Below are 26,474 nucleotides of genomic sequence, written 5' to 3' on the forward strand. Positions count from 1 at the left end.
TATTCCATGCTGAAAAGAGAAGAAAAAACATTTCGGCCGTGGAGCGTTCAGGTGTGAGAAAAGACAGGGCAGTAAGCAAAGGTAGCACAGGAGAACAAAAGCTGGGAGAGAGGAGGGGCCTGAGGAGGGAGCAGGGGACAGACAGAGTGGCCAACCAGGTAGTGTGAAGCCAGGATGGGTGAAGAGAGATGTGAAATGAAACCTACAATGAATAGAGAGAATTTAGAAGAAAAGTAGTCTGTCGTTGAGAGAAGGGGAAAGGTGTGATCCTAGCTGCAGGATAATTTAAGTTTCTGTAGTCTTTCTGATGTAGGAGTTAGGAAAACCATCTTTGAAAACGCAGACGGAGAGATTAGTTTGATCATGGCCATCAGAGGCTATCTTTTTGACCTCATGATAAAAAAAAATCGGCATTAATGAGTGCATCTCAAATCACAATAAAAGTAAAATGTACATGGTAACTTCTAAAACCTCCAATTTCCATCACACAAAAAAATGGAATTTCCAGGTGTTCTATTTATAACAAGGCAACAAAATTTCCAGTGATGTGAAGCAGCCATATTAAGTTGTAAAGAAGCAGGCTTGTGAATACATATTCTAATCCAATAGAAAAATTGCTCTCAACTTCCAGACGGTTTTGCTCTGTTAACTCTGCATGCAGATCATGTTGAAACATTTCTGCGGTGAAAAGTCTGTTGCACAATCTGTATTTATTCACTTGTACATCGCATTACATTAGTCATTACAGTAACCAGTGAGCAGGAAGGGGCCCTTCACAATGCAATTAGTGGGAACTCACACTCTGATCTGTGGCGACACCAGGGTTTTACAACAACATGGTGACTTACCGTACTTTCACCAAGTTCATGATTTGTGCTTATGAAATTTGTACATTCTTAAGCTGTCAATGAATTTATTTTGTTACTGAGATTTAATAACTGTTCTGAGAAATTGGGACTCCAGTTCCCCCTTTAAATTTTCTGTGAAGAATTTGGGAGTTGGAAAATAGGTAATAGTGAAAAAGACAGGTATTGTTTAAACGATGTTGGAAATGGTTACAACACAAAAACCACAATATTTACACACGGCAATATACAGCTGTAGCCATTTTCAGAGCTCATAAACACTATCAAGCTTTCACAGATTCAATTACTAACATTGGCAATGGCAACCTAAGGCTTTTGGAGTTAGATCAAACTCTTTATCTGGGAAAAGTTAAATCTTTCATAAAAGAGTCCTCTTTAGTTAAGGTCACTTAACCTTGGCCCCTACACAAAGATGCTTCCAAACAGAAATTGACAAAAACATTGCTGGGTGGGATTGAGAAGGAAATAAAATTCCACCTACAGTATATGGGAAATAGTTCCTTTGCCTGTATTTAATCTGAGTTTCTCCAGTCAAATACCTGACAGGTTTCTGTTCATTAATGAGGACACCACCTGATGGAAATTGTCTAGTGCTGGAACTTTCACTCCTCTCTCTTCTCATTTTGCTCCTCCTCTAATTACAATTTTAATCGCCTTATTTGGCCTCTAGTCCCCAACACTCATAAATGTAAAAAGAAATTAGCCTCTTCTAAGCCGGAGTGTGCCTGTCTCATTAGATAACCCTGAAATGTCAAAGCACATCAAAAGATCTCATCCTCCACCTCTTAACTGAAATTGCTACAGTGGCATTCCTTTATAACACTTTCACTGTGTAATTCTTTTAAGGAGTGGTTCCCCAGATGTACTGTATGAATTCTCTACCAAAAGCACTGTCATTTGTGTCTAGGAGTCTGTATTTTGCCCATCCCACTACCTTTTCTTCCTTGACAATCATATCTGATACATTTATTTATTGAAGAGAATAAAAATGAAATACATCAATATTTCATCAGCCTCTTCCCTGCTTCCACCTCCTCCCCTCTCCCCAGATTTTGTTCTCCTTTGCTATTTAATCTTTGCTGTCTGCCCTGTCTTTCTCACACCTGAAGAAGGCTCCACAGTCGAAATGTTTTCTTTCTTCTTTTTTTCAGCATGGAATAAACCTATTACTTGTTCCTTTGCAGCCTATGCATGCTGACGCAGCCACCCACCTGAACTACAACAGTATCTGTTTTCTTAGTAATCTGTGAGGTGTTAGTTTTAGAACTAAAACCAAGACCTTATAAATTAAAACCTTAGTGTGTTTGGTGACTGATTAGAACTGATTTGCCTCCTGACTGCATTGCGGTGATTATCCACACTGTTTCTGTGTGATTGAGGCCAACGGGTGAAAGTCCTGCTGATGGCTGTGGTTACTTTCCTGAAGTAATGCCTCTGTAATCTACGATCTTGCATTGTCACAGTGAAAAATTAAAATTTCCAGATGTCTTACAGAAGCAGAAACAGTTTGCTCATGGACTTTGTTGATGCATCACAGAGCAGTTAAGCCCTGAATACTCACCAAAAGGATGTTTGTGTTAAGAAGAATTCCTCCCCACCAGTTGGCTTGAACTCAATCCCAATGAGGAAAACTACCCAACCAACAATCCAATTTGCTTGTAATTTAAAACATAGATAATCACACACAAACAGCAAAACTGTGAATCCAGCACTGAAGAAAATGAGTGAAGACAGAAGAGACTGGCAATTAACCTGCACTTTTCACTGGACTCTAAAGCCCAATCCTATTTATCTCCCTCAAAAACAATAGTGATTTATGGGAGAGCACCCCATCTATGGGAGAGAACCCCGTTTGTCCAAACTCTATTGGTTGTCCAGGGTTCCTTACATTCACATTACCTTCCTCCTCTGTGTGTGCTCTCTGACTGCTGCATGTTCAAACCGTTCAATCGCAGACACAGGAGAATGGTCAGGAGGAACCTAACAGTTTGTATGTGCCTAATGAGCTATTGGTGCAGAACATAGACTGGTGCATTTTTATTGTGTACCATTATTAATACTATGTTCACATAGTTCATTCCTGTTCAACATTCCTTCACTAAAGACAATCAGTGGGATTCTGTCTGCAAGGTTCTGTCTTGAATTGGTCTCTAACATAGAACAGAAATATCTTTTCTGTTTGTATAGACATATACTGTATATAATTGTCAACACAACAATTACAACAGTAACTGTTGTCAGAAGATGCAACTAACAAGGAACGAAGTGAAATATTTCTGTAAATAAGGTTTTATAATAGAGAATCAATTTTGTTTTGAAACTCTTGGACTATAAAAGCAACACAGAGTAGTGGTTAGGAATTCTTGGGTTGAAATCAAAGATTGGGCTTTGTTGTTGTACCCTTGGGAAAGGTACTTTACACACATTGCTCAGGTAAGACCTTTGCTTTAGAAATGAGCCTCCGGCTAATCAATGTTAATGAGAATTTGTTCTCCATTAACTAACCTTGTAAAATACAGAAATAAAACAAGTTACCTGAAAGTAGCAGTGTTGATTTTAGAGGTTTGTTGAACTACCACAACAAAGAAAATGAAAGATCTGTACTTTGGGATTAATTGTGTCTTTGAAGACCTCCTTACCATCCTGTTGAAAAGAGATGAACAAAACAGACAGGCTCTGAGTTTCTCATGAACGGATGCTGTGATGCCTGAAGTCACAGGACACCAGTGAAAAAATATCAAGAGAGAAATTAGTATAGCACTTCCTGAGCTTTTATTTTTCTACATCTGTGTGTAAAAGACAATAAGTATTTTATGTGCTTTCGAAGTGATCAGAGCAAATGGTTAACCACAACCTAAAATGTAAAGAAGTATGTCTAAATTGCAAAGTTTCCTTCCTGAAAACATTTGAATGTTTTCTGTAGGTCTGACAGAAATGTGAGCACTGTCAGAGCTGAAGCAAAGTGCATTATCGGTGGGCTCAAGCTCTACTGATGAGAAAGTTCCATACTCTCTGATTCTTTAGAATTGTAGATGGAAGCATTAGCACCTAGTATTATTTAACAACTAGAGTAGTTTCAATACGTTTGCTAAATTGAAATGAGCTCAGTAAACGGAGCTTGAAGAGGTTTCACTGGAATACTTGTAGCTTAACTAACCTTTATTACACCCAGCGTGTCAGTGCTTAACAGTACTGTCTGTGGTTGCATGGGGGTTGTTTTTAGCAGAAATTTCCCTATTCAAAATGCTACTCGAGAGTAGATGCTCTAATATTAGGCTGTTTGCGATTGAAAGTTTTCAAGTTGAAACTCTCAGAATAGCTGAAGACAAAGTGTAGTCATCTTCTACTCCTGAACCGGATCTTTTTGTGAACAATTTTTCAATTGTGTAATAGCATACCACAAAGAGAGTACAGTAAGAATGTCTAACCATAACACCACCAGCGGAAAAACCCTAATCCCAGTCCCCACACCTCCCTCCTACTCCAACCTCCACCACCTAGGAAGGCAAACTGGCCCATACTCACAAATGTATATCATGAAAATTCAGTTTAAAGACTAGTATAAAAAAAGACTAGTATAAAAGGAAACGGCTAAAAGAAAGAACACCCAAAAAGTTAGAAAAAGAGGGAAAAAAGAATCTAGAAAAAGCTACAGGAGAATTTCTATTACAGATTTCCAGGAGCAAACAGTCTAGTCTCCAGCCCCATGATTCTGGACTGTGGAAAGGTCCAGAAACAAAACGTCCAAAAAGGACAGGGCCCACTGACACTGGAGGAGAGTAGCTGAAGATTGCCCATGCAGAGCGATCTTCTTGGCTCCTGTGGTAGCTGTGAGGCAAAATTCTTTTTTTTTCACTTTCAGTAAGGAACCATCATTCAGTAGAAGTAGCTGTGGGAAATAAAAGGATATTTCTTTTAAGTATAATAAAGTAGAACAGGACATTCCCTAACCTGATGGTAAAAAGTTCCCACCACACCCTGAGGACATTGTGTACATAGTTACATCCTATTAATCTTATTTTTGTATCTCTTGCTGATGAGGGTTTTTAGTGGAATACTGTATTTGCCCTGAAGGCAGCAGAACCAAATACCATGACAATGAGCAGCCCTTTTTTTTTTGTCTTATAAAGGCAGTAATAGTTTGTATTCCATAGAAATCAAATCACATTGGATTATAAAAGAAAAAAAAATATGTATAATGAGAAAATTACAGATGTATTAAAAGTAGGTAGCTCGCTGGGGGGAATGTCTCAACCAGAAGTGAAAATATTTCAAGTGTTAATAAAAACTAAAAGGAGTATTGTGTGCTGGGTGGGTATAGTAGTCTTGCCAATATGGATTATAATGCCATTTTAACATCCTGCATCAATGCAGACCAGTAAACAATGAGAGCTCTCTGATGACTTCCTCTGGCCATGTGCTGATTTGACTCTGCTGTGTCTAGAGAGCTAGACAGTTTGCCAAGTCCAAGTCAGTTTGGAGGAATATTCAGTGTTCTCATGAACTATCAACCAATGGGAAGCCTGTTGCTAAGGCAGACTTGGGGCATGAGGATGACAGAGGTCAGTTGTGGTGAGTTTGTGTGGAACTGCCCTGCTTTTGACGGTGTGAGTCAGGGGATCTTAGCACATTCAAAATAACACTCCAAAAATAGCTGTATTTTAAAGTCACACAGGTTTCCTGACTTTATTTTTTAATGTTTTAAGAAAATAAGCCAAAAAACCTCTAAAAACAGCTTAAGAAGCTTCTCCAAAATAATAGTAATATTGGTTTTAGAGAGGCTGCCTACCACCACTCCTCTTCAACACTGCTACTGCTAATGCAAACCAAATTTCACTCAACGCCCCTCAATCCCCTCATTATCTCCTCAAACATACAGTAACTGCCTCAAACTAGACCCTTAAACACACAAACAAGCCAACAATGAAACCATATGAGTCTGCATCTTCCAAACCATTAAGTTACAATACCATGCTTAACACTAGGGAGGATGTGTTCCACAAAAGTACTGCTTTGACATTCAGTGCTAATAGAAATAATTATAGCAAAGGTCTAACGTGGATATGCTACCAGGAACATTTACTGTACATAAGTGATCCTGCTCTTATACTGGTATATAGGAATAACAAATACAAGGACAATGTATAAGGACAAAGAGCACTAGAGCAAATCAGTGCTAAGTGAAGGCACTGCTGTATTCAATTATACAATCAGTGACTAATACACACCAGGTCAAACTACTGTACATTACAAACCTTTTTGAGGCTGTAGTTCTGGCAGAGCTATGCTTGTTGCAGTCCTTCCATTTAAAAGCCTGCACTGGTATTGATCAATCATAGTTACAAGTGATATAGTCACCTCAACTCTTTTTCGAGAAACACCCCTGGGATTTTTAATGACCACAGAGAATCAGGACCTTGGTTTTACATCTCACCCAAAAGTCAGCGCCTTTTTTACAGTATAGTGTCCCCATCATTAGGCATTATCACCCACACAGACTGCAGGGTGAGCGCTCCCTACTGGTCCCCCTAACACCTCTTCCAAGAACAACATTAGCTTTCCCAGGATGTCTCCCACAAAGGTACTGGCCAGACTCACACCTGCTTAGCTTCAGTGGCTTGCCAGCCTGTCAGCTGCAGGTTGATAAGGCTGCTGGCTCAAACATGTTTTTTGCTTCTATTACTCTGCTATGTTGATATACCAGTGAAACAAGGAAAGTACATAATCTTCTTGGTTAGTTTTCATTCCTGATTATGGGGGCTGTGCTATATGATATTTGTGTCAGGATTATTTTTATTTTTACCTTAATAAAGTAAATAAAGTAATAAAGTAAAAGCTTTATTACAGTATAGTGCCTACACAGAAAAAAGACTAAAATTCAAGAGGGTTATACAGTTCATTATCTCTGAGTCATTGGAAGCATTTCTTATTTTCATCATGTCCTGCAGGCCTGCAGGAAAGCACACTGGTCTCTTGAGATTATTTATTACAAGGCGGGAATGTCCGAGACACCGCATGACAGATGTTCTGTAACACATACAGCTCACCCATCCTGTTTTAGCTATTTGTATACTGAAAGAGGAGGTATTAGAATTGGCAGGATTCTCTTTCCCTGGGGAATACCATTGTACCCGATACATGCCTTTGCTTGATTTTTGCACATTACAATCACACAGTTTTGTTTAACGAATATCACTGTTCTTTCTTCAGAATCCTGTCCATGAGTGCAAAATACTGAGCCTCTCAACATCCCAATGTTGGGATGCAGGGTCGTCTTCACAGAGTTTTGGTAACTTCACAGTACATCACCATGGGCGTGCATGTTTTTCCTTAACAATCGTTCGTGGGCTAGTCAATGGCTCTCCACATTTTTCTCTCCATATGGCCAGAAGGTGAACCGATTACTTGGCATATCATGATTAGCAACATATCACAACTGTTATGGTCAACTGCAGTCCTGGAGATTTATATTGTGGTACACTGACACTGTTTAATTAGGTCAGAAGGATATTAACTGAAAAGTATTTTGTCAGTTCATACACATATTGAATATATTGTTATAGATACAGATGTTAGATGCTTACCAATACATTTCATGAATTTGCCCCAAGTTGACCGATATGGAAGACTGAGGCACTGAGTCAGCTGAACTGACTCGGAAGGTACAGTAAGTCACTGGGTGATAATGTTTAGGGAAAGTTGCTTTTAAAATGTTATCCATTACAGTTACATGCGTAAAGGATTACCAATTAAAGTTAACAAGAACGTGGGCGGAAATATTATTTAAAGCTCTTCAGTTAACAGTGATCCCTGTATCATGTATAGTTACTATGTAAAGTAACATCATACCTCTTAAAAGCATGTTCCCCGACTTCTGTTTAACTGAACAAGTATTCCCTTTCACAAGTTATTGTATTACTTTTAAAAGTATCTTTCTCCAGCACCAACAGCAGCATGCCATATTTTCAAAGCTTTTGTAACAATTTGGCTTGTTTTCTATAATCCAGTAAAATAGTAAGATGGGGAAATCCTATTTAGTCGATTTTACTATGCTGTCTTGTCTCTTGTCAGATTTGCAATTTTTGTAATGTGAAAACTCAGAAGTACGTTTTGCTCTGGAGCCAAAAGTGTTGTAAATCAACATGTCAGTGTTCGTGCCTTCTGCAAAGAACTTACCTTCGACATCATGTCACTGTCTGTCACCAACACCTAAAACCGAGAAGCATGATGTCAGCTCAAATGAGTCATTGCTCTTATCAAGATGCCGAAGCTTAACATTTGCATATCAGACTTGCCCTGTTAGACGCTTGTTACAATTAATGCATGAAGAGACAGCCATTTTATAATTTATCATTTATCAGTTTATCATTTTATCCATTTTTAGGAGCCTACCCATTATATCGGATATAAATTTCGAAGATGAAATTACAAAGGCAAGTACCTGTATCTACTAGATGTCTAATGGATTTGAAGTAAAAAAAAAACTTTACTCTTAATTTTACCCCTCGTGTTTCATCTAAGAAACCGGTAATCTTTCAACACTGACGTCTGATAACGGTGCAACGCAAAATAAGAAAAACTTGTTTTGGCCGTAGTACGTTTCTCTGTTTTACATCTCCGTCTTATTTTACATTGCACTGTTTAGCAGAGCGCCGTGTTGCAGCGTCACTGCGAGGTTTCTTAGGTAAAACACGAGGCGTTCACAGTATCAGTCTAAGATCTACATCGAAAATGCCCTAGCTCACCACCTCCACCCCCTCATCTGTACGGTATAAGGACCTCGGATGAGGTAGAATAAGAGTTTGACAGACTTTTTTTTACTACTCACTCCCCTCCTGCTTTTTTTCTGAATTTCCCTTCATACCATGACATCCTTTTCGTGCTTGTTTTTTTATTTTCTGTTTGCAGCTGGGTTAACGTGAACGATCTGGCGTTACTTTAATAGAGGAACCTGTTTTATGTTAATACCTTGTATGTAAAAACAAAAGCTCTCGACGTGCTTCACATTACCAGAGAGCTAGATAAGAAAAGGTACTGTAAAATACGAATAAAATCCCAGATACAAAACACAACAAGTGCAAATCGAATCTATCGTAAATAAAACATTCAAAAAGAAACATTTTCATACTGGAATTACAAATGCTTACAGAGGCAGTCCCTTGTGATACTTATGATCCCTAAATCTTGATGCATGCCCGCTATTTCTATTGTGATGACTGCAGTAATGGAAATAAGAGTACTGTACTTGGAATAGGCATGCTACGTGTTAGGCCTACGTGCTGCTATTTTTAACGGTCCTGAATAATTATTTTTTTACATCAACAGTATTCCTCGCATTTTCTTTGTCATTCCCATTCTTGCCCCCCTTTTAATGACGTGTGGTCACCAGCTAATTAGAAACACCTGTTTAGTGTGACTTCCCCCAAATAAACTCTTCAGGACACGTAAATGCATATCAAAGCGGAGTAACGAAGATAAGCAGTAAATGCTGAAGCAGGTACAAACTCCCCCGAGTTTTAAAACGTTATGTAAAGTGTAAATTTCGAGTGCATTTTGACTGTGTTGCGGGAATTGAACGAAGCGTTCACTAGCCCTTCTTTCTACTTGCCCATTCCCTATTAACTTTAGTCTACGTGCCGTTTGATATTTAACGCAAGGGGTTTAAGGATGTTGGATGGTCATATTAATGGGTCCAGAGCCACACCTCAGGTGTTTAAAGAAACGTTATTCTTTGTTTGTTGAAAAACTAACCTCTTAAAAAAACATTAGGCAAGTGACAGACCGCTTTTACTTGACGGTTTATTGGCAAGGCTGTGGTGGAAACCGTGTCTCTCAGACGAAACAAACCTAGCGAGAAATAAATTCACTTATTTCGTGTGTAGCCTCGCAGCTGAATAGAGTAGTAAGCTAGAAAAACAGGCACTTAGAATTCAACGATAAAGTTTGTTTTAAATATCAGGGACAGAATTTAATGCATATGTCACCTTAATAATGTAGTTTTTGTGCTGTTAATGGAGTGAGTGGGAAGCTATCTCCTAATTCGCCAAGGGAGGCTGCAGCGAAACAGTAGGTACAGAGGTGTTGTAAACTCTTTTTGAAAATCGCTCTGGCGCAGTTTTTCTTCGCCGTAGCTTCCAGGCTGGTTCCAAGCAACCAGATTCCCATCTTTCCCGGATAATAAATTGCTGTATTACACCCCACAGTTAAACAGTGACTTTTTTGCACGTTTCAGCGATTCTGTGCAGAAGCAAAACGGGTATTGCTTACCAGGCTCCAAAATAAGGACTGCCTTTCACTTCGCCCTATAGGGCATACAGGGATTTTCCTCGAACAAGGGGATTTTTGCATAGAATTTTCATTTGTTAATGGATTGTGACTACAGTTAGGCCATTTCCAATAAAGTTAGAAATGAGAACCTCGTTTCTGAGAGCCTCAGGCCTCAAAGATTGTCACTAAAGCTGAGCTGTAGTACCACCTAAGAGGTGTTTTTAAAAAAGATTACTGTCATGCTGGCTGGTGTGCATGGCTGCCCTTATTTGCTTAATAGAAGTGAGTCGCTAAATGTGTTAAGGAAGTAATTTAAATGGCTTGCCTCAAAACAACGTCTTAACTGTTGCACATCGATTTTACGGAAAAAAGTTATTGTTGGCTCAACAGGTGGTCTTACCATCCTCAGTTGTGGTAAACTAGTATTTTAATGTAAAGCCATTGAAGACCTTATAGCACAATGAAGTGTAGCTTGGCATTACACAGGGCTTAGCGGGTGGTGGGTGATTGCATTTTAGATGTGGTCTCTCCAGAGTCACTTTTTACCTGACAAAAACACTTAAGAGCACATGAAATGCCAATACCTTTCAGTTATTGATGATAAATTTTATATTGACAGTTTGATTTCTGATTAATGTAAATTGATGTGAAAAAATAGGACTGGCAAATGTTTGTTTTTTTCACTGGACATATTCTTCTGCTCACTGGTCCTCCTGCTTTTGCTATAACTACCTTCAAGTGTTAAAATGCTTTTTTTGTGCTTGTTTTTTTTACTTCAGTTTAATTTCTGCTTTGCAGTCAAGCCAGTGGGAATGTTTTTGAGTCACTTTAATAAAAGGAACCTGTTTTATGCATATGCATTGTATGTAAAAAAGTTCTAAAAGTTGTGCTTTCTCCAGTGTTTTTATGTTAATAAACAATTAAAATTAAATAAAAGTCACTTTGCATTAGTTAATCATAAATGTAATGGCATTTTGATTACTGATTAGTATAAATTAAGAAGTTAATATGCACATGCTGATCAAGCAGATCAATATTGGTTATAGTGGTATAAACCCAGGTCTGGACCTTGGCTATAATACATTTTTTAACTTCACAATTTTAGAACATACACCTGACCAGCATCATTTCATACCCCTTAAAAACTTCCTGGCACACATTTTGTTTAAAGAGGAACGGTCTCATCCCAATACATCCCCATACAAGCGAAGAAGGCTCCATAGCCGAAACATGTTTTTTCAGCATGGAATAAACCTATTACTTGTTCCTTTGCAGTCTCATCCCAATAGTCAGATTAACTGTTCCCTCAGCCAGGTACTGTAAGTAAAGCCAATAAAGAAAACCAATTAACTTCCTCTACCTATTCTATAAGAAGATTTGGCTTAACTACTTAATCTACAGTAATTGTAGCTCTATAATATATGGACTTATACAAATTAGTAAAAGGTCTATTTTTTTTATTATTTCCACAATTAAGCAGGTAGAAACTGTAGGGAAACTTGCTAGATTCTTGAAAGGAACATCCCTGCTACAATTCAGTTGGTTCTGAATGAAATATAAATGACTAATAGTGCAAACATCCTTATAAACACCTTAATAGATTCACACATTTACAGTGTGATGACTTAACAGGGGTTTTTATGATTGTACCTGAATTTTAGTTTGACGTTAGGCCGTCCATATAATGCTGTGCAGTCTGTGTGCAGTCTTATCGCCTTTGCTGTGCAGTCTTATCGCCTTTGATGTGATAGTATCTTTTTCCTCTGTCCACAGCACCTGTCAAGAGATCTCCGTCAATGTGAAGGAGACCAGAGGCCTATCCTAAGAGATCTGGGCAAAAGTAAGATTCAGGCACAGATAGATAGGATGAACATATTTTATTTTACAGTGCAACTTTTGTCAAACCTAAAAACTAATTCCTCAATGACGGATGACAGAAAGCAGAGTAGATCTAGTGTTCCGTTTAATACTACAAACTAACACCGGATGGCCTTCATCTGACTTGGATAATGTACAATTAATGTGTTAAGATTACTGATTCATTAAGAGAGAAACATATCCGCCTAGCAAAACCGAGATTCACTGTACAGAACGATATTTTGATGCTTTTCGACTAAGTGTTTTTAAGTAGAAATAATTATGATTATTAGTAACGCATAATGAAACTACCGTGCATACATAAAGGACCTATCGCTATCGAAATGATGCAGTTACAATTAGAAACTCGTACTGAACGCTGTCAAAATATTAGCGTAAAATATGGTAATGTTCGTTAGCTTTGAGCAAGTACTTAAATCTACTCGGTATAAACCACGACAGTGTTGTTCTTTTCTTTAGTTTGTTCGCTTCATTCCCAATCCGTGCTAATTCCTACAGGAAACCCCCTGAACCCATAAACTAAAACTACTGTAGTGTTCAAAGACTCCCGGAGTGCTGACGACTCGTTCCTTCTCTTTTTTTTTAACAAACAGTGCCTTATTGTGAGAATCGAGTGTGAATTTTGACAACTTTGACCTCTTAACAAAAAAGATGTAGCGGAAGCTTGGAAATAAGGAAACATCGCAAAGGCGGCAGGCGGGGGGTGGGGTGGGGTGGGTATGTCTTTTTGTTAGAAACGCCTCCCGCCTCTGTTCCACTATAGCCCCGTGTTTCTGTCCCATACACATCTTTAGTGTTTCATAATATGTGTGTGTGAGAGAGAGAATAAGCTCGCAAATCTCTCAGGGTACGTTTCAGTGTAAATGGAATTGTGTTGCTTTCGTCCGGCTTTTGGCTCCAGTTCGTGAGTATTAACGATTTATTGTCATCGATTTACCTCGAGCTACAATTAAAACCTGGGACGGCTCCAAACCCTGCCAAGTCTAAGCTTCCGTTTTGCACGAAGAAGCCGGATTTTAACGTTAAAGCAAAAGATTAAAGAAACAGTAACTTTTCTCTCTTGGCGAATTGGCTGTCCCGGGGGAGCATATTCAGAGAGAAGCGCCTGTGTCCTGGAGCGGTTGTCGACGGAGTCGTTTTAAGTGAGGAAGGAGAGCGATTCGGGTTCTTTGTTAAAAACATTTTTAGCCGGGAATGTGTTCCGGGGGCCTTGCTAAAAACCGCGTTAGAGTTCGGTAAATAAAAGTAAAACATTTTAAAACGTTTGTTTCGTTATAGTTCCTTTTTTTTGTCTTGTGAGGCTGTGAAGCAAATACTTTATGACACGATCTACAGTAGTTATGGTGTAATCTTGCAGTCTTGCTGCCACGATTAAGTACGTTGATGTAAATCGACGTTATTCGAAAGGTTTATAGTGTTTTCTCTTAGCGGATATGTTTATTAAAGCACAGATATTGTCAGTTTCTGAGTGACAAACGGGCTTCTCGTTTCGATCTGTAATCCAATATTACTTCGGTGAGACAAGACTCCACTTCAGGGCGAAATAATTTACCCTGCTGTAACCCTCAGTCGTCTTTAATCATTCCGGGGAAAACATAATATTACTACTGTAGTTTCCTAAAATCACTTTTATTTGTCCACTGTACTTATTTCCAATATATCACGTGATTCAAATTCCTATCAATCCACAAGAGACTAACTGCATCCCAAGTAGGCACTTGTTTCTGTAAGTAAACATGTTGAAATTGTAAGTACATTGCTGTAAAACCAGGTGCAAAAAATACATTCTTCCTCAATGTATTTTAAGACTTTAAGAAGAATTTTACCACTGCTAAATTCACAGGAGCCTGGAGTAGATACAGTAGTTATTCTCTAGCATATACTGCTTTTTCTAAAAGTGTAAGTTCTTTGACATTATATATCCTCTGATAAACGGTTTGTTGACATGTATTTTAGTTAAACATTTCAAACCACATTATTTAAATGCCTGTGGATGGCATTGTGTGCATCTGTTTTGCTACAGTTATTATAATTTACATGTAATTACAGTATGAATGTATTTTAAATAGTGATATAGCTATGGTAAGACAGTGAAACTTAGTTTTTTATATTTATTATTGATGGCACGTATATGTAAAATAACTTGTGATTTTAAACACGTGTGTCTGTATTAAATATTGAAATGAGTATTGAGTTATGCAAAGGAACAAGTAAAGGTTTATTCTATGCTGAAAAGAGAAGAAAAACAACATTTTGGCTGTGGAGCCTTCTTTGAGTGTGAACTTGACCTATTTGAACTACTTAATTGAGTTAATTTCACAGGAGCTGCTACATTAGTGGTTGTGTGTAATATGATTACTTACAGTGAGACACTACATAGTCATTGCTACTGTAGCTCTACAAGTTTTGTTCCCCCTTTATACAGTACCAAGTAATATTACACTTAATATACTTTTACCACTGGTCACGATGCTTTCTAGATTACTAGATGCTGCTTGATTTCTGGTATAATGTAGGATTTTGCTAATTTGATTTTAGAATATCCTGGAAGTGTCATTTCTAATATTTCTTCCACCATACAAATCATGGTACCTCATCAAGAAGTCGAGTTAATATTAAAAGCAGATGTTTTACTTCAACTACTTAGTTATGGTGTAGTATATGTTTAGCAATTAAAGTATTTTTAAATATTAAAAATAGATGTATTGCCAGAAGGTGACTAGTACTTGGATTTTAAAGTAGCAGTAGTAGTAGTGGGATGTGGTGTGAAATGGAGCAGCACACACACTGTCAATTCACTGTGTGCTGCTCATAGGAGCCACAGAGCAGTAAGCACAGTCTCCTGGAGAGGGGGATAGATGTTTTAAGACTGACGGTGCATAGCTGTCTAGGAAGACCTTGTGCACTAATGTAGCTTGCAGTCAATCTACGTGCTTGCAAACTAAATTTTGAGTACACCTGTTTATTAAACTACTCTCTTGCCTACCTGTACTGGAGGATTTCATAAACTCCTGCTTATGCTCAGCTTGAGGCTTACAGCTAGGGTGTGACAGCAGGAGTTGGATTTTAAGATGCTGGTTCTGGCAAAAACATCCAAATACTGGGACTAGAGAGTAGGACTTTGCTTCCATGCATCTATTGTGTTTTATTTTATGACTGTATTTACAGGACAGTTTCCTTGTTGTAGGCTGTTTTCCGTGCTTGGCTGTGCGTTCCCAAAATTGTGTGACAATTTATGGAGTCTTGTAGTAGTTTTAGAAGTTTTAGCTTCTAATGGAATGCGTTTTCTATGAAAAGTGGTTCTTTCATAATGTTCCACATCAAGACATTCTACAACAGAGACTAGAAACTCTTTTCTGATATATCAGAATTGCTTTAATCAGTATTTATTTATTTAAAAAAAAATGACAACCATTTTCACCCTCAGTGGGGCCTACAGAGCTCTTTCGAACTCAGAACAATCGATCGTTGCTGGTTGCAGAAATCCTTTGAAATTGTTCTTTAGTAAATTATTGAACTGGGGGGGAATTGGTGAGATCAGTTATGTCGAACATGGCTGCCATTAGTTTTGATCCGGGATATTTTTCTTCTATAATGGATCTCCTCTAACAGATCCTTTTTATTTTGTTATAATCTTTCCAGTTAAATCAGGGTCCGTTCAGAGAGCAGTGGGTTGAAGAAGGGGGTGACTCAAGTCCTCTGTTGTAAATTTTGATATGGCAATATCTCAAAGCCCCTCACTATTAGGAGTAGGAGGCACTATATGGGGTGGGGGGGGGGAAACTTTGTGAAGCTGCCGATTGGCAGGAGCAATAAGTGATTGCAGAGGAGACTTCCAACTGCCACCTCTCATTTCCAGTGTCTCTGTTCCCTTTACAGCACCACCATGGAGTATTGTGAGCTGGGGGGCGACCGCACATCCCTGGTTCTCTTTGCCTTCCTCCAGAACCAGGAGTGTAAAAACAAGGAGCTTCAGAGGGAGCTGGAAACCCTGGGAGAGAAGATGAGGAAAAAGGATGCAAACTCGAACAGCTGCCAGTACCTCGAGGACTGCTACGCTGAAGAGGACGGGGAGCTGCAGACGGACGGACACTTCTGTTCCGATGTCCGGGAGTTTGCCAGGGAGAGGCAGTTTGACGTCCAAGGAATAATGCCAAGTACAGTATTTTCTCTGTACTACATCTGATTATTTAATCATGGTGGTTGAGAGTGGAAAGAACATTCTGGAGTTGGAAACGTGTGCAGTGGTTAGAGAAACTCACAGTTGCGGAGAAAGTATTCACTTAGTTTAATTGTTTTATGAACTATACATGTGTATTTCAGAAGTTTATTGTACTCTAAATAATCTTTTACTTCATACGAGTTAAGAGTGGAGAGCAGAACAGCCAATTCTAATGTCTGAAATCCACTCTTGCAAAGAGTTGCAAGACAAATGTATGTTCACCCCCTGCCTTAGGCTTGTACCTAAAAAATCTGTTTAAATGCTTTTTTAAATGAAAAACACAAAAGGTTTGTGAAACTGCTTAAATAGCAATTACTGTACATTGATTAGAGATGCCCTCTCTCTAGTTGTCCTTTCTTGGGTAGAACCATACAGAGTCTACCACTGTGCTTATGGGAAACGCAAATGTAAGAAGCAGGCTGGATAGACTATGAACGCAATCCCAGTGTGTCGTAGAATACAATATGCTAGTTAAAACCTTATTTCTAATAGCTGCAGCAGACAGAACTCTATGCAGTCTCTCATCAACTTGCTAATTAAGAATGTTTTCCCTTGTTTCTGAATAAACAAAAAAGACTTTAAAATCCTCATGCTCACCTATAAGGCTCTGCATGGCTTGGCACCTCAGTACCTGTCTGAACTATTATCGCCCTACTCCCCACCTTGCAACCTTCGCTCTTCTAACTCTGGTCTCCTTACTATCCCCCAAGCCCGTCTACATTGTATGGGTGACAGGGCCTTCTCCTGTTATGCCCCCAAGCTCTGGAACTCTCTCCCCAAGGATATCAGAGAGTCACCTTCTCTAAACTCCTTCAAATCCAGACTCAAAACCTTCTTCTTTAGAAAAGCCTTTACTTTACTGGTTCCATTCTTTACCCCCCTGCTTTTCTTAGTACTACCATCCACAGTCTCCTCTATATATTGTAATTGTGTTTTATCTTGTGTACTCTTTTTATTTATTGTTGTTGTCATTCTGTAAAGCGCTTTGAGAAGCCATCTTTAAAGGCGCTATATAAAATAAAGTTTATTGTTAAACAAAGGGTGGCATGGTAGCGCAGTGGTTAGCATTGCTGGCTTGCGGTGCTGGGGCACTGGGAGTTCCTGGGGCATTATTTGTGTAGAGTTTGTATGTCCTCCCTGTGTTCCCATGGGTTTCCTCCCTCAGTCCAAAGACATACTGCTAGTTTAATTGGCTTCTGGGAAAACTGGCCGTGGTGTGATTGTGTGTGTTTGTTTACGTGTGCCCTGCAATGGACTGGCTTGCCGGGTTATGATCTGGTTTCTTCTGTGACCCTTTGTACACGGACATTAAAATAGTTAAAGCCCCAGATGGTTTTGTAAACTGATGAGCATCAACTACTTTCTATTTACCTGTGTTGTGAGCGCCATGATTGCATTGTTTCTGACCATTATATAAGACAGCACTATAAAAAAACATTTCTTGTTTTTTTTACCCATTTATTTGACTGCTTGATTCTAATTAGAATTCTGCTCAGTAGGGATTCTCTTATTTCTCATACAGTTTCTCAATTATTCATTTTTCTTTACTTCATATAGCATTGCAGCTAAAATAATATTGAATTGTTAAATGTAACACCTATTAATTTAATCAAAACGTCTGTTTTGTTAAAAAAGGATATTATGGTAAGAAATTGTAATCCCTTTTTTATTAGTTCAAGTAGGTAGCTGCGTCAGCATGCATAGACTAAAAAGGAACCAGTAATAGGTTTATTCCGTGCTAAAAAGAGAAGAAAGAAAACGCAACGTTTCGGCTGTCACCCAAAGAGGGCTTCACAGTCGAAACATGTTTCCTTTCTTCTCTTTTCAGAATGAAATAAACCTTTACTTGTTCCTTATTCCCTTTATCATATTGGTGGTTCAATATTTTTCTTACCTCTGAGTGTACACTGGCTTAAATTAAGGCATTGGGGAAATCGTTTTTTTTCTAGGAGAGAATATTATAAATGGAAACTTGAAGTTAACTTTGAACTTTTTGTAGTTTAAAAAGAGAGGAGGTTTAAGGCTCCCCTTGCTTGTTTGATGGCTAATTTTATCCCAGAATCCTGTCCAGCTACTTAACATGGTTCCTCCAGAAGCTATAAATACCTACATAAGGGTTTGTTTTCAGACTTTGTGTCCCCTGGTTATAGTTCCTTTGCTGGGATTCCAGTCCTGACCAAGGTGTAGTTCTTGTCCTTGTGCCCTATGCTTCTGGTATAGGCTGTACAGTAAGGTGCTGTGAACCTTACCTGGGTCACACAGCCTCCCGATAGATGGAATTGTCTTTATATTAAAACTTTCTTGACCTCTTTTGTCACATTTGTTCGAATTACTTCAGTCAGTAACAATTGTAAATCCTCAATGCTTTTTTTCAAAATCATTTAATATGATGTATTTATTGCGTATTCCTGCTTGAGGTATGTTTGAATTGCCAACAACGGAATTCAGTCAGACTGTATGAATTGGATTTTCTAGGGGATTAGTTCCAGCAGTATTAAAAGGTGCGGTATGTTCAGGGCTGGTTTATTCCTTCACTGTTGAACATGGTAAAAGAGTGGAGTGGTAACTGTTTTCTGTTCTCTTTCTGCAGTAAATGCAGCACGAGATGCTGAACTGAGGAACATCGCTGCTGGTTTGATAGAGATTGCTGACCAGCTGGAACAGAGAGTTGTTGCTCGGGCTTCCGAGAGTTTGGTCATGAAGCTAAGGAAGTCATCACAGCAGGTAAGAGGCTATAAGCATTAGAACACTTTTCATGAGGGAACTTTCACTGGCCTGCAGGTAGATAGTGACTCCTGAGCCTGAAGGCACCTGGCAAATCAGAGTGATGACAGTGAGGAACATGCCTGCTCGCTAATTGGGGCTGAATTTCTTGTGAATCATGGGAGAACTTGTAGTGTCAAAAAATTAATGGCTGATAGGTGGGCAGTCACTTCCCCCTTCCTTGTTTTCCCTCTGTAGAGTCAGGGGTTATTTCTGTGAGCTGAGACAGAAGACAGTTTCAAGCTGGGAGGTTATATAATAAAATATTTGAGAAAACCTTTTTTTTATAGCATGTTAGGTACTGGTTAGTAGTTGTCTATAATCTGTTTGTGAACATATCCTAAATTATTGAGGCCTGGAGCTCCAGGGTTATGGGTATTGCAATTGTTAGACTTTTGTTCATGAGGTGTGTCCTTGACCGTGGGGGATCAGCTGGGATTTTTGAAAGCAAGTGAGAAGTATTATAAGAGAAGTTATCTCATGCCGCCATTTCTTGATATAAACTGAGGTTCTGGTGTCAACATATCTGGGTAAATTGGCTTAGCTTCTCAAGAGCAAGGTGATTTGGTTGGCTACAGACTTCGGGACTCAGAGCCCACTGTCTGGAGAGAATGCAGTGAAGGGTGCTGTACTGAGTGGCGCTACAGTGCTAGATATATGAGCTGTAGTTTGTTTGCCAGGCCCAATTGTAGGAGAATGGAGAAGAGAAGGTGGTGGGGGTCCTTAACCCACTTACAGGCTGCCTTAACAGATGTGTGAGTCTTAAGAAGAAAATAAAGCGAAAGATGGTGTACGTGGGTTGCCTTGGGGGCTAGACGGATGAGGTATGTGGTGGCTTTGTGTGCACGACCAGACCACACTTTCTAGCTGCAAGAAAGTGAACTGTAATAAATACTCGTCTTTACTGCTGCAGGTGGATGGGAGTCCCGAGATCTATTTAGGATGAGGAGCAGATGATTTCTGATTCTGGAGGTGGTCGATTGTGAGCCAGGTGGTTGCAACAAAGCCGGAATCAAGTGTTGGGCCATGGTCATGCGATCTGATGCTTTTGCTCAGAGGTGTTTAAAAACAATGGAAGCCAGAATTCCTTTGTTTTCCTCTACAATTTAGCATATTATGCTTGGCTGTCACAACCAGGGGACGCTGTAGGCATGCGTTGCAGTAAAACAAGGAGAGCCAGAGAAATTGTATTGATGAAACTGGTTGGGAATCTTTGTTTCTCCAATGTGGAAGTGCAAAGGCAAAGCTGTGAGAAGCTTGGTGATAGGAAATGGGCAAAGGGGAATTCCACACTGTATTTCTAGGCCTAAAATGCATTCTAAAGGGAATACTAGTATGAATTCTCATCTTGATTTTACAGTGGAGAGACGGGAGCCTCTTTAATGGAATGCCAAGATACAAGCTTGTTTGGATTAAACTAAACCAACAAATTGAACCCAAAAAAATCTTAAAATGTAAAAGCTAAACCCTCTGCAGATCTTCCTTGCTAAATAAAATTAATTGCAGGTGTTTGGATGCAAGGCATTTTGTTTTGGTATATTTTTAATTGTAGTAATGAATTGATTATGATCATATAATCCGTTTACCAATTTATAAGTATTCTCATGTGCAAAAACAAAATGCTGTTGGCAACCTAACAGTACAAGGGGAAGCAATGTACGCTGTGTATAATCTGGATGAAGCAACGACTGACATCGGCTAGGAAGATGGGCATTAATTACAATTAATTTTAAGAAGTGGTGTAATGGAAGTAAATGTTAGCACTTCCGCATGCATCTTATCATGGCGATTAAAGGTTAGAAATAAGAAGGCCTTTTGACCCATCTGCACAGGTTGATAATTTGCAAGGAGTGGGATCTGTATTTCAGTATTGGGGACACGACAGCAGTATAAACATCTTTTCTGTTGTAGGGGACCCTGAAAACAGGCAACAATGGGGAAAGCGTTCCTGAATTTCACTTTAAGTCTTCTGCACAGCCCCTTTGAATGAGACGTTATCGGTCAGCAATTTCATTGTGCTCAGTTAAGCAGGTGGCTTGTTAATTAAATGTGCTAAGTATCAAACGTAACTTATTACTCCATTTTTAGAGTAATTACCCCAATTGTTATGAATTACTTACAGGATTTTTTTTCACATGATTTTGCATGTACTGTAAAACCTTAGGAGCTTCAGAGGTTGTGAATCTCTTAATATAACCAATTCTCATTCTACCATAGTGCTTAAGTATCAAAGAAAACTAATTTATATTGGGTATGCTAGAGACTGGTCTAAACCATGTCAGTGTTTGCCAACTAGAATGTTCACATTTGGAAACTTCTAACTTGGTAAGATGTTGTAGACAAACAGTCAGTGAAAGGCTCTGTTCTGGGGGACCACAATTCCTGACATCTGCCAAGATAAGTTTGCTACTGTAAGGGGGCAGTGAATCAGTAATCGTTTGTGAGATTGATAACCATTTAGGGACCCAAGGCTCACCAGTGTTCATTGACACAGCAGAATGTGGTGTGAGCAACACGTCAGGTGGACCTGTGAACAGTGGAGCCAAGTCCTGTTTTGCCACGAATCAAGGTTTTGTGTGGTAGCCACCCTGATGGACCTGAGGGAAGTTGTATGGGAACCATCCCATCAGCAAGGTGACTTGAGCCAAAGGAAAGCACATTTCTTCATGGTGCTCTTGAAACAAATGAGATGAGAATGAGGCAGTTTGACTATATGTGCTCTGTTTGCTAGACTTGAGCCCCATTGCTCATTTATGGGATGTGCTAGGTTTTTGTCTGACTCCTAGATGCCACACATCAGTATAAAGGCATGGGATGGAATTCCACAAGCCAGCATCTGCTGCGTGGTACATATCTTGTCTCTTTATTTACAGCTTGTATTGCTTCCAGTGATGGCCCCAAGCTGTGCTAATTCACATCCTACTCCATAAGACATGTAATGAGCAAGATTAATGCATCTACTGTATGTCATGACTTAAAAATATCAGTGCACCAAACATGTTCATATTAACTGTAAGTTGTTTTTTAGTGTATCAATATAGTTTAAAGACTATTTGTGACAACTACCTGATTTTTCATCTGTTTAGTAAACAACTAATAGGGTGCAGGTGTTCCCAACCTTTAGAAACTGGTGTCCTATAAGAGTGTTTGATCTAGGTTTTTATAGCAGTCTCATATCATCTCCTGGGTATGCTTCAACCTGAACTGTCCTGATAAGATGCTGCAAACTTTCAGATGTCACAGAAACCCCATTACAAGATACTGCAGTGTTGATCATGATGCATCTTGCATGAATGACATGGATCAGCAATGCTCACCTCTGCCTTCACCCAGAGGAATACATAATGAATAATGCACTTGAATAATGCACTGGGCTCTGAGCAGTACAACTTGATGACTTGGATGATTGTGGTTTAGATAGATAGATACTTTATTGATCCCGTGAGGGAAATTGCAGTGCAACAGCAGCTTAACACACACAACACAGCCACAGTGTAACGAATTATATAATAATAGTACAATACATACAATACAATACAAGAGTTACTCACAGTCCGGACGCACAAGAACAAACTAGAACAGAACAGTACACAGAAAATCGTATCACACTCATATCACACATATGAATATAAATATAGATGTAACTATTGATATAAATATAAATGTATTGCACAGGTCCCTGGCATATATTGCACAAAAAGTGGTTGTAAACGGGAAAAAGAAAAAAGAAAAAGAAAGAGAACAGATGTAGCAGTAGATGTGTAGATGCGTTTAGTCCAGAAACAGGTCACTGTCGATGTTGCCTCTGCCAAGACGCAAGGTGGATGCGTTGTACAGTCTTATGGCAGACGGCAAGAATGACCTCCTGTAGCGCTCCCTGTCGCACCGTGGATGAATCAGTCTATTGCTGAACGTGCTCTTCATTCCTGCCAGCCTGTCAAAGAGGGGATGGGAGAAGTTGTCCATGATGGCCTCTAGTTTGGACCTCATTCTCCTCTCAGCCACTACCTCCAAGGAGTCCAGGTCAAACCCAATGACAGAGCTTGCTCTCCTGATGAGCTTGTTCAGCCTTTTGGAATCTACTGCTCTAATCCCAGAGCCCCAGCACACCACTGCGTAGAAAATGGCACTCGCTACCACCGACTGATAGAACATGTGTAGCATCTTACTACACACATTGAAGGACCTGAGCCTCCTCAAGAAGTAGAGTCGGCTCTGTCCCTTCTTATAGATGGCCTCGATGTTCTTAGACCATTCCAGTCTATCGTCGATGTGCACTCCCAGGTACTTGTACGAGTCCACCATCTCCACGCCACTCCCATGGATGTAGACAGGAGTAGGTTTATACATTGGAAATGTGGTGTACTGTTGAAATCCATTCATTTTCATGCTGTTCCTGTTTCTGATTAGTCTGTTTGGATCTAGCATAAGACTTGAGCAAACCTTCACCAGACAGGAATACTCTCAATCTTCTGTATCATCCAGTTACTTGTTTGCCTGTGGTGTCTGGTTGTCCACCACTTCCTGTCAGCATTGTTAACAGGAGTGTTCCTTTGTATCTGCAGTTGTGGCTGAACCACCTGTCCTCAGAGGTACGTCAGCTGATGCAGACACGTCTGCCTGGTCTGCAGCACTTCTCCCAGGAGAGAGTCTTGCTGGCTCTCACCATGACTCTGGTGAAGAGAGTGTGTGAGCAGGCTCCTAGTTTCCTGCATGGCCTGTTCTGCACTGCAGTGGACTACATCAATTCCAGACAGCCCAATTTCATGTTCAATATGCGATAGGTAAGCATCCCTAGTGGAAGTCTGATTTAAAAAATGAATATTTCTCATAGGCTTTAATGTTTTTAGTCATGCCAAAGCTGTTAACTAAAGAAGAACTGAGGCAAAGTTAAGAAGTTAACAGACTGAATAATTGCTTTCCTTTTTCCTCGTAAAATTGTGCACTCCCAATTTGGAATGTGCCCTTCTACTTGTTTTGGGGAGGATGTGAACAAGTAAATCCCTTCTTTTGACAATTCTCCATTTTTTTCCCCATCTGCTTTTTTTTTTTCCAGCCATCTGCCTTTATCCATGCTGTGACCAATGCAGAGGTCTGCAGTAACACTGCAAGCTTGCAAATGCTCAACCAGCCATACAGGGGACAAGTAGTTTTATGACGATTGTCCATTGTCCATCCAAGCCTGGTGACACAGTTCTTTGCAAATGCTGGGGAATTCTTTGACAAAGTCCTTCCTGCACTGCCAGCACCTTGACTGGAAGAGTCCCTAAAGAATCAAGCTTTCAATTAGGGTTGCTAAAATGTTATTATTCAGACCCTTTCACCCAGTGTTACTATAGACCTTTTGATTATTTTCATGGAAAACTGGAAGATATGGTACTCTTGAAGTACCTGAGGAAAGAACTTTATTGTAAGATGGAATACAAGGGTGAGCAGAACCATAGGCCATGGTCATTTAGAAATTAGTTTATGAGAACTGGAAAATATGGTCTTGGCTTGTAAAAACAAGGTAGTGAGCAAGCTCGTTTGAAAATCAACAAACCAAATGCTAATGAAAGTATGTAGGTAGGCCCTTGTACAACCACCTCAAATATTCCATTCCTATATACGTTATATCTGGTGATATTTAGATAAGTTCTGATTTATTTTTCTAAGTCAGTCAAAGAATTAAATAGCTGAAAGGTCATCCGTTATCTGAAAATATGATTCATTAAAGTATCTGGTGGGTGAAGAACAATGCCGTGTGAAAAAGCTGTAAACCCTCTTTTAGGCCTGGCATATTTGAAGACCTGACTTATTTTCAGTTTTACAAGACGGTTTCTGGGTTTTTCCTATTGCAATCCAGCCCTGTCCGGCCAATATCTGTATTAATTAGTCCAGGCTTATGCGATGTTTAGTTTGTAATTGCAGATGCTAAATATTAGGAATTCAGATGAAACAGATTTCATCCAGTTTCATGAAGAACAGCAATTTCTGTTCTATTTTATTTCTAGACGTAAAAAGATGCTGATTGCTTGTTCATTATAGATGCCATTGTGCCGATCAAAAGGAATATGGCTGCTAACGTACAATAGAGGCCATTATATCCATATAACCTGTTTGCTAGTTCAGTAGTGGTGATGTCCTGGCTGAGGCTGGGTTTGTACAAACTAACATCCTTAAAGTTTCCTATTAATTCAACTGCTTTTAAGGAATTTTTCACTTTCTTCAAACCGGAATGTTTTTCTTCCCTCCTTGATTCTGTTTCAGCTGCCAACTTTCAACTTTTTTTTTTAATGAGATAAAAACAGAAAGTGGGGAGGTCTGAATATGTATATATTGTAAATTATTTTCTGGCATTATTTCCTTGTTTTTAGTGCCAATGTCTTGAGAGTTCCCTTTTGAATGTTAAAGGTAATAAGCAGTGTGTGCTGGCTCAAATGTATGTCTGTATTGTAAAAACTTTCTCATGAATTTAGTTAATTCCTGTTTCTGAGCATGCATTAATAAATTGTAGCATTAAAGACGATAATGCGCAATTGTCTAAGAAGTGAATTTGTCATTTTAAATGATGCATCTGTACATGGGTCATGAACTGTTGTGAATTACTACTCGCTAGGGTCATGAACCTTAACATCATACACAGGTATTGACAAGTGCCTCTCATTACTGCCGACTTGAATCAATCAAAAAAGAGTTTGCTGGACGTATGTCTTCCTTTCATATTGTTTAGTGTCTGCTACTCAAAGTGGTCAAACTAGCACTAATAAGAGCACTGGCTTTTGCTATTGTCTTTCCATTTGCAAGGAATTGACTGTTTTGGTGTCTGGTGATATTTAGAGAAGTTCTGATGTTTTGCTTAGCAAAGAGCCAGTAAAAGTTTTAAATGGCTGAAAGGTCATCCGTTGTGATGTTTTTCATTGTACCGTTTCGTACCTCTTACTTATTTTCCAAAGCTGAAAACTTTGTACCTGGAATGTCCTTTGTATTTAAACCAGAGATGGACAGCTTTTTTTCCTTAGTTGTACACCTGAAGGTAAATTACTGCCAAAACACAAAGTTAATGGAAACTAGCAGTTTTGAGAACCCTGTTCACCTGCTATCCCGGTTGAATTTGATAAAAGGTCTGTTCATCCAGACCAACTTCTGCAAGTGGGTTTCTGAACTTAAATTTGTGGCCTTTTTCTATCTTGAATGTTATCATTAAATATAGAATGTCAATATAATTGCTGGCTTGTGTATTGAGAATGTTACACAATATTGTTGTTCTCCTAATAGGACAATTAGTCTTTGTAGAGTACCAGGTTAAGAGCCCATTCTACCTGTTCTATTACATTACATGAAAACATTTTTTAATTGTCAGACTTTCCTCCCCCCACAAAACTTTGTAATTAACTAAAGTCATTCTTGGTTAAGGCTTATTTATAGTATAACTACAGTATATGGGTAAATACAGTGTATTTCTGACAAAGTTCTGCTATTTCTCATTGGGGGGAAAA

General features: G+C 39.1%; 1 protein-coding gene across 4 annotated transcripts; it reads left to right on the plus strand.

Annotated features, from left to right (window-relative positions):
- Positions 1-12,767: 12,767 nt before the first annotated feature.
- On the plus strand, positions 12,768-25,525 carry bida (BH3 interacting domain death agonist). Of its 4 annotated transcripts, none has more exons than XM_088923978.1 (5): positions 12,768-12,858; positions 15,891-16,168; positions 18,824-18,957; positions 23,562-23,780; positions 24,053-25,525. In XM_088923978.1, exons 2-4 carry the CDS (start codon positions 15,898-15,900, stop codon positions 23,778-23,780), a joined length of 624 nt encoding a protein of 207 aa, XP_088780104.1. In that variant the 5' UTR covers positions 12,768-12,858; positions 15,891-15,897; the 3' UTR covers positions 24,053-25,525. The 4 variants fall into 4 exon arrangements, with proteins under 4 accessions (XP_088780104.1, XP_088780103.1, XP_088780105.1 ...); XM_088923977.1 differs by having other exon boundaries at positions 12,794-12,915; XM_088923979.1 differs by lacking the exon at positions 12,768-12,858 and adding an exon at positions 13,075-13,153.
- The last annotated feature ends 949 nt before the right edge of the window (positions 25,526-26,474 follow it).

The sequence above is a fragment of the Atractosteus spatula genome, chromosome 8 (genome assembly GCF_055471065.1).
Source record: "Atractosteus spatula isolate fAtrSpa1 chromosome 8, fAtrSpa1.hap1, whole genome shotgun sequence".
In the NCBI taxonomy this organism is placed as follows: Eukaryota; Metazoa; Chordata; class Actinopteri; order Semionotiformes; family Lepisosteidae; genus Atractosteus; species Atractosteus spatula.

Excerpts from the sequence above, each read along its gene's own strand:
- bida (XM_088923977.1), top strand. The coding sequence starts at position 12,875 with ATGGAATTGTGTTGCTTTCGTCCGGCTTTTGGCTCCAGTTC. Across the intron at positions 16,169-18,823 it reads CGTCCAAGGAATAATGCCAA|TAAATGCAGCACGAGATGCT; the intron begins GTACAGTATTTT and ends CTCTTTCTGCAG. Across the intron at positions 18,958-23,561 it reads TAAGGAAGTCATCACAGCAG|TTGTGGCTGAACCACCTGTC; the intron begins GTAAGAGGCTAT and ends TTGTATCTGCAG.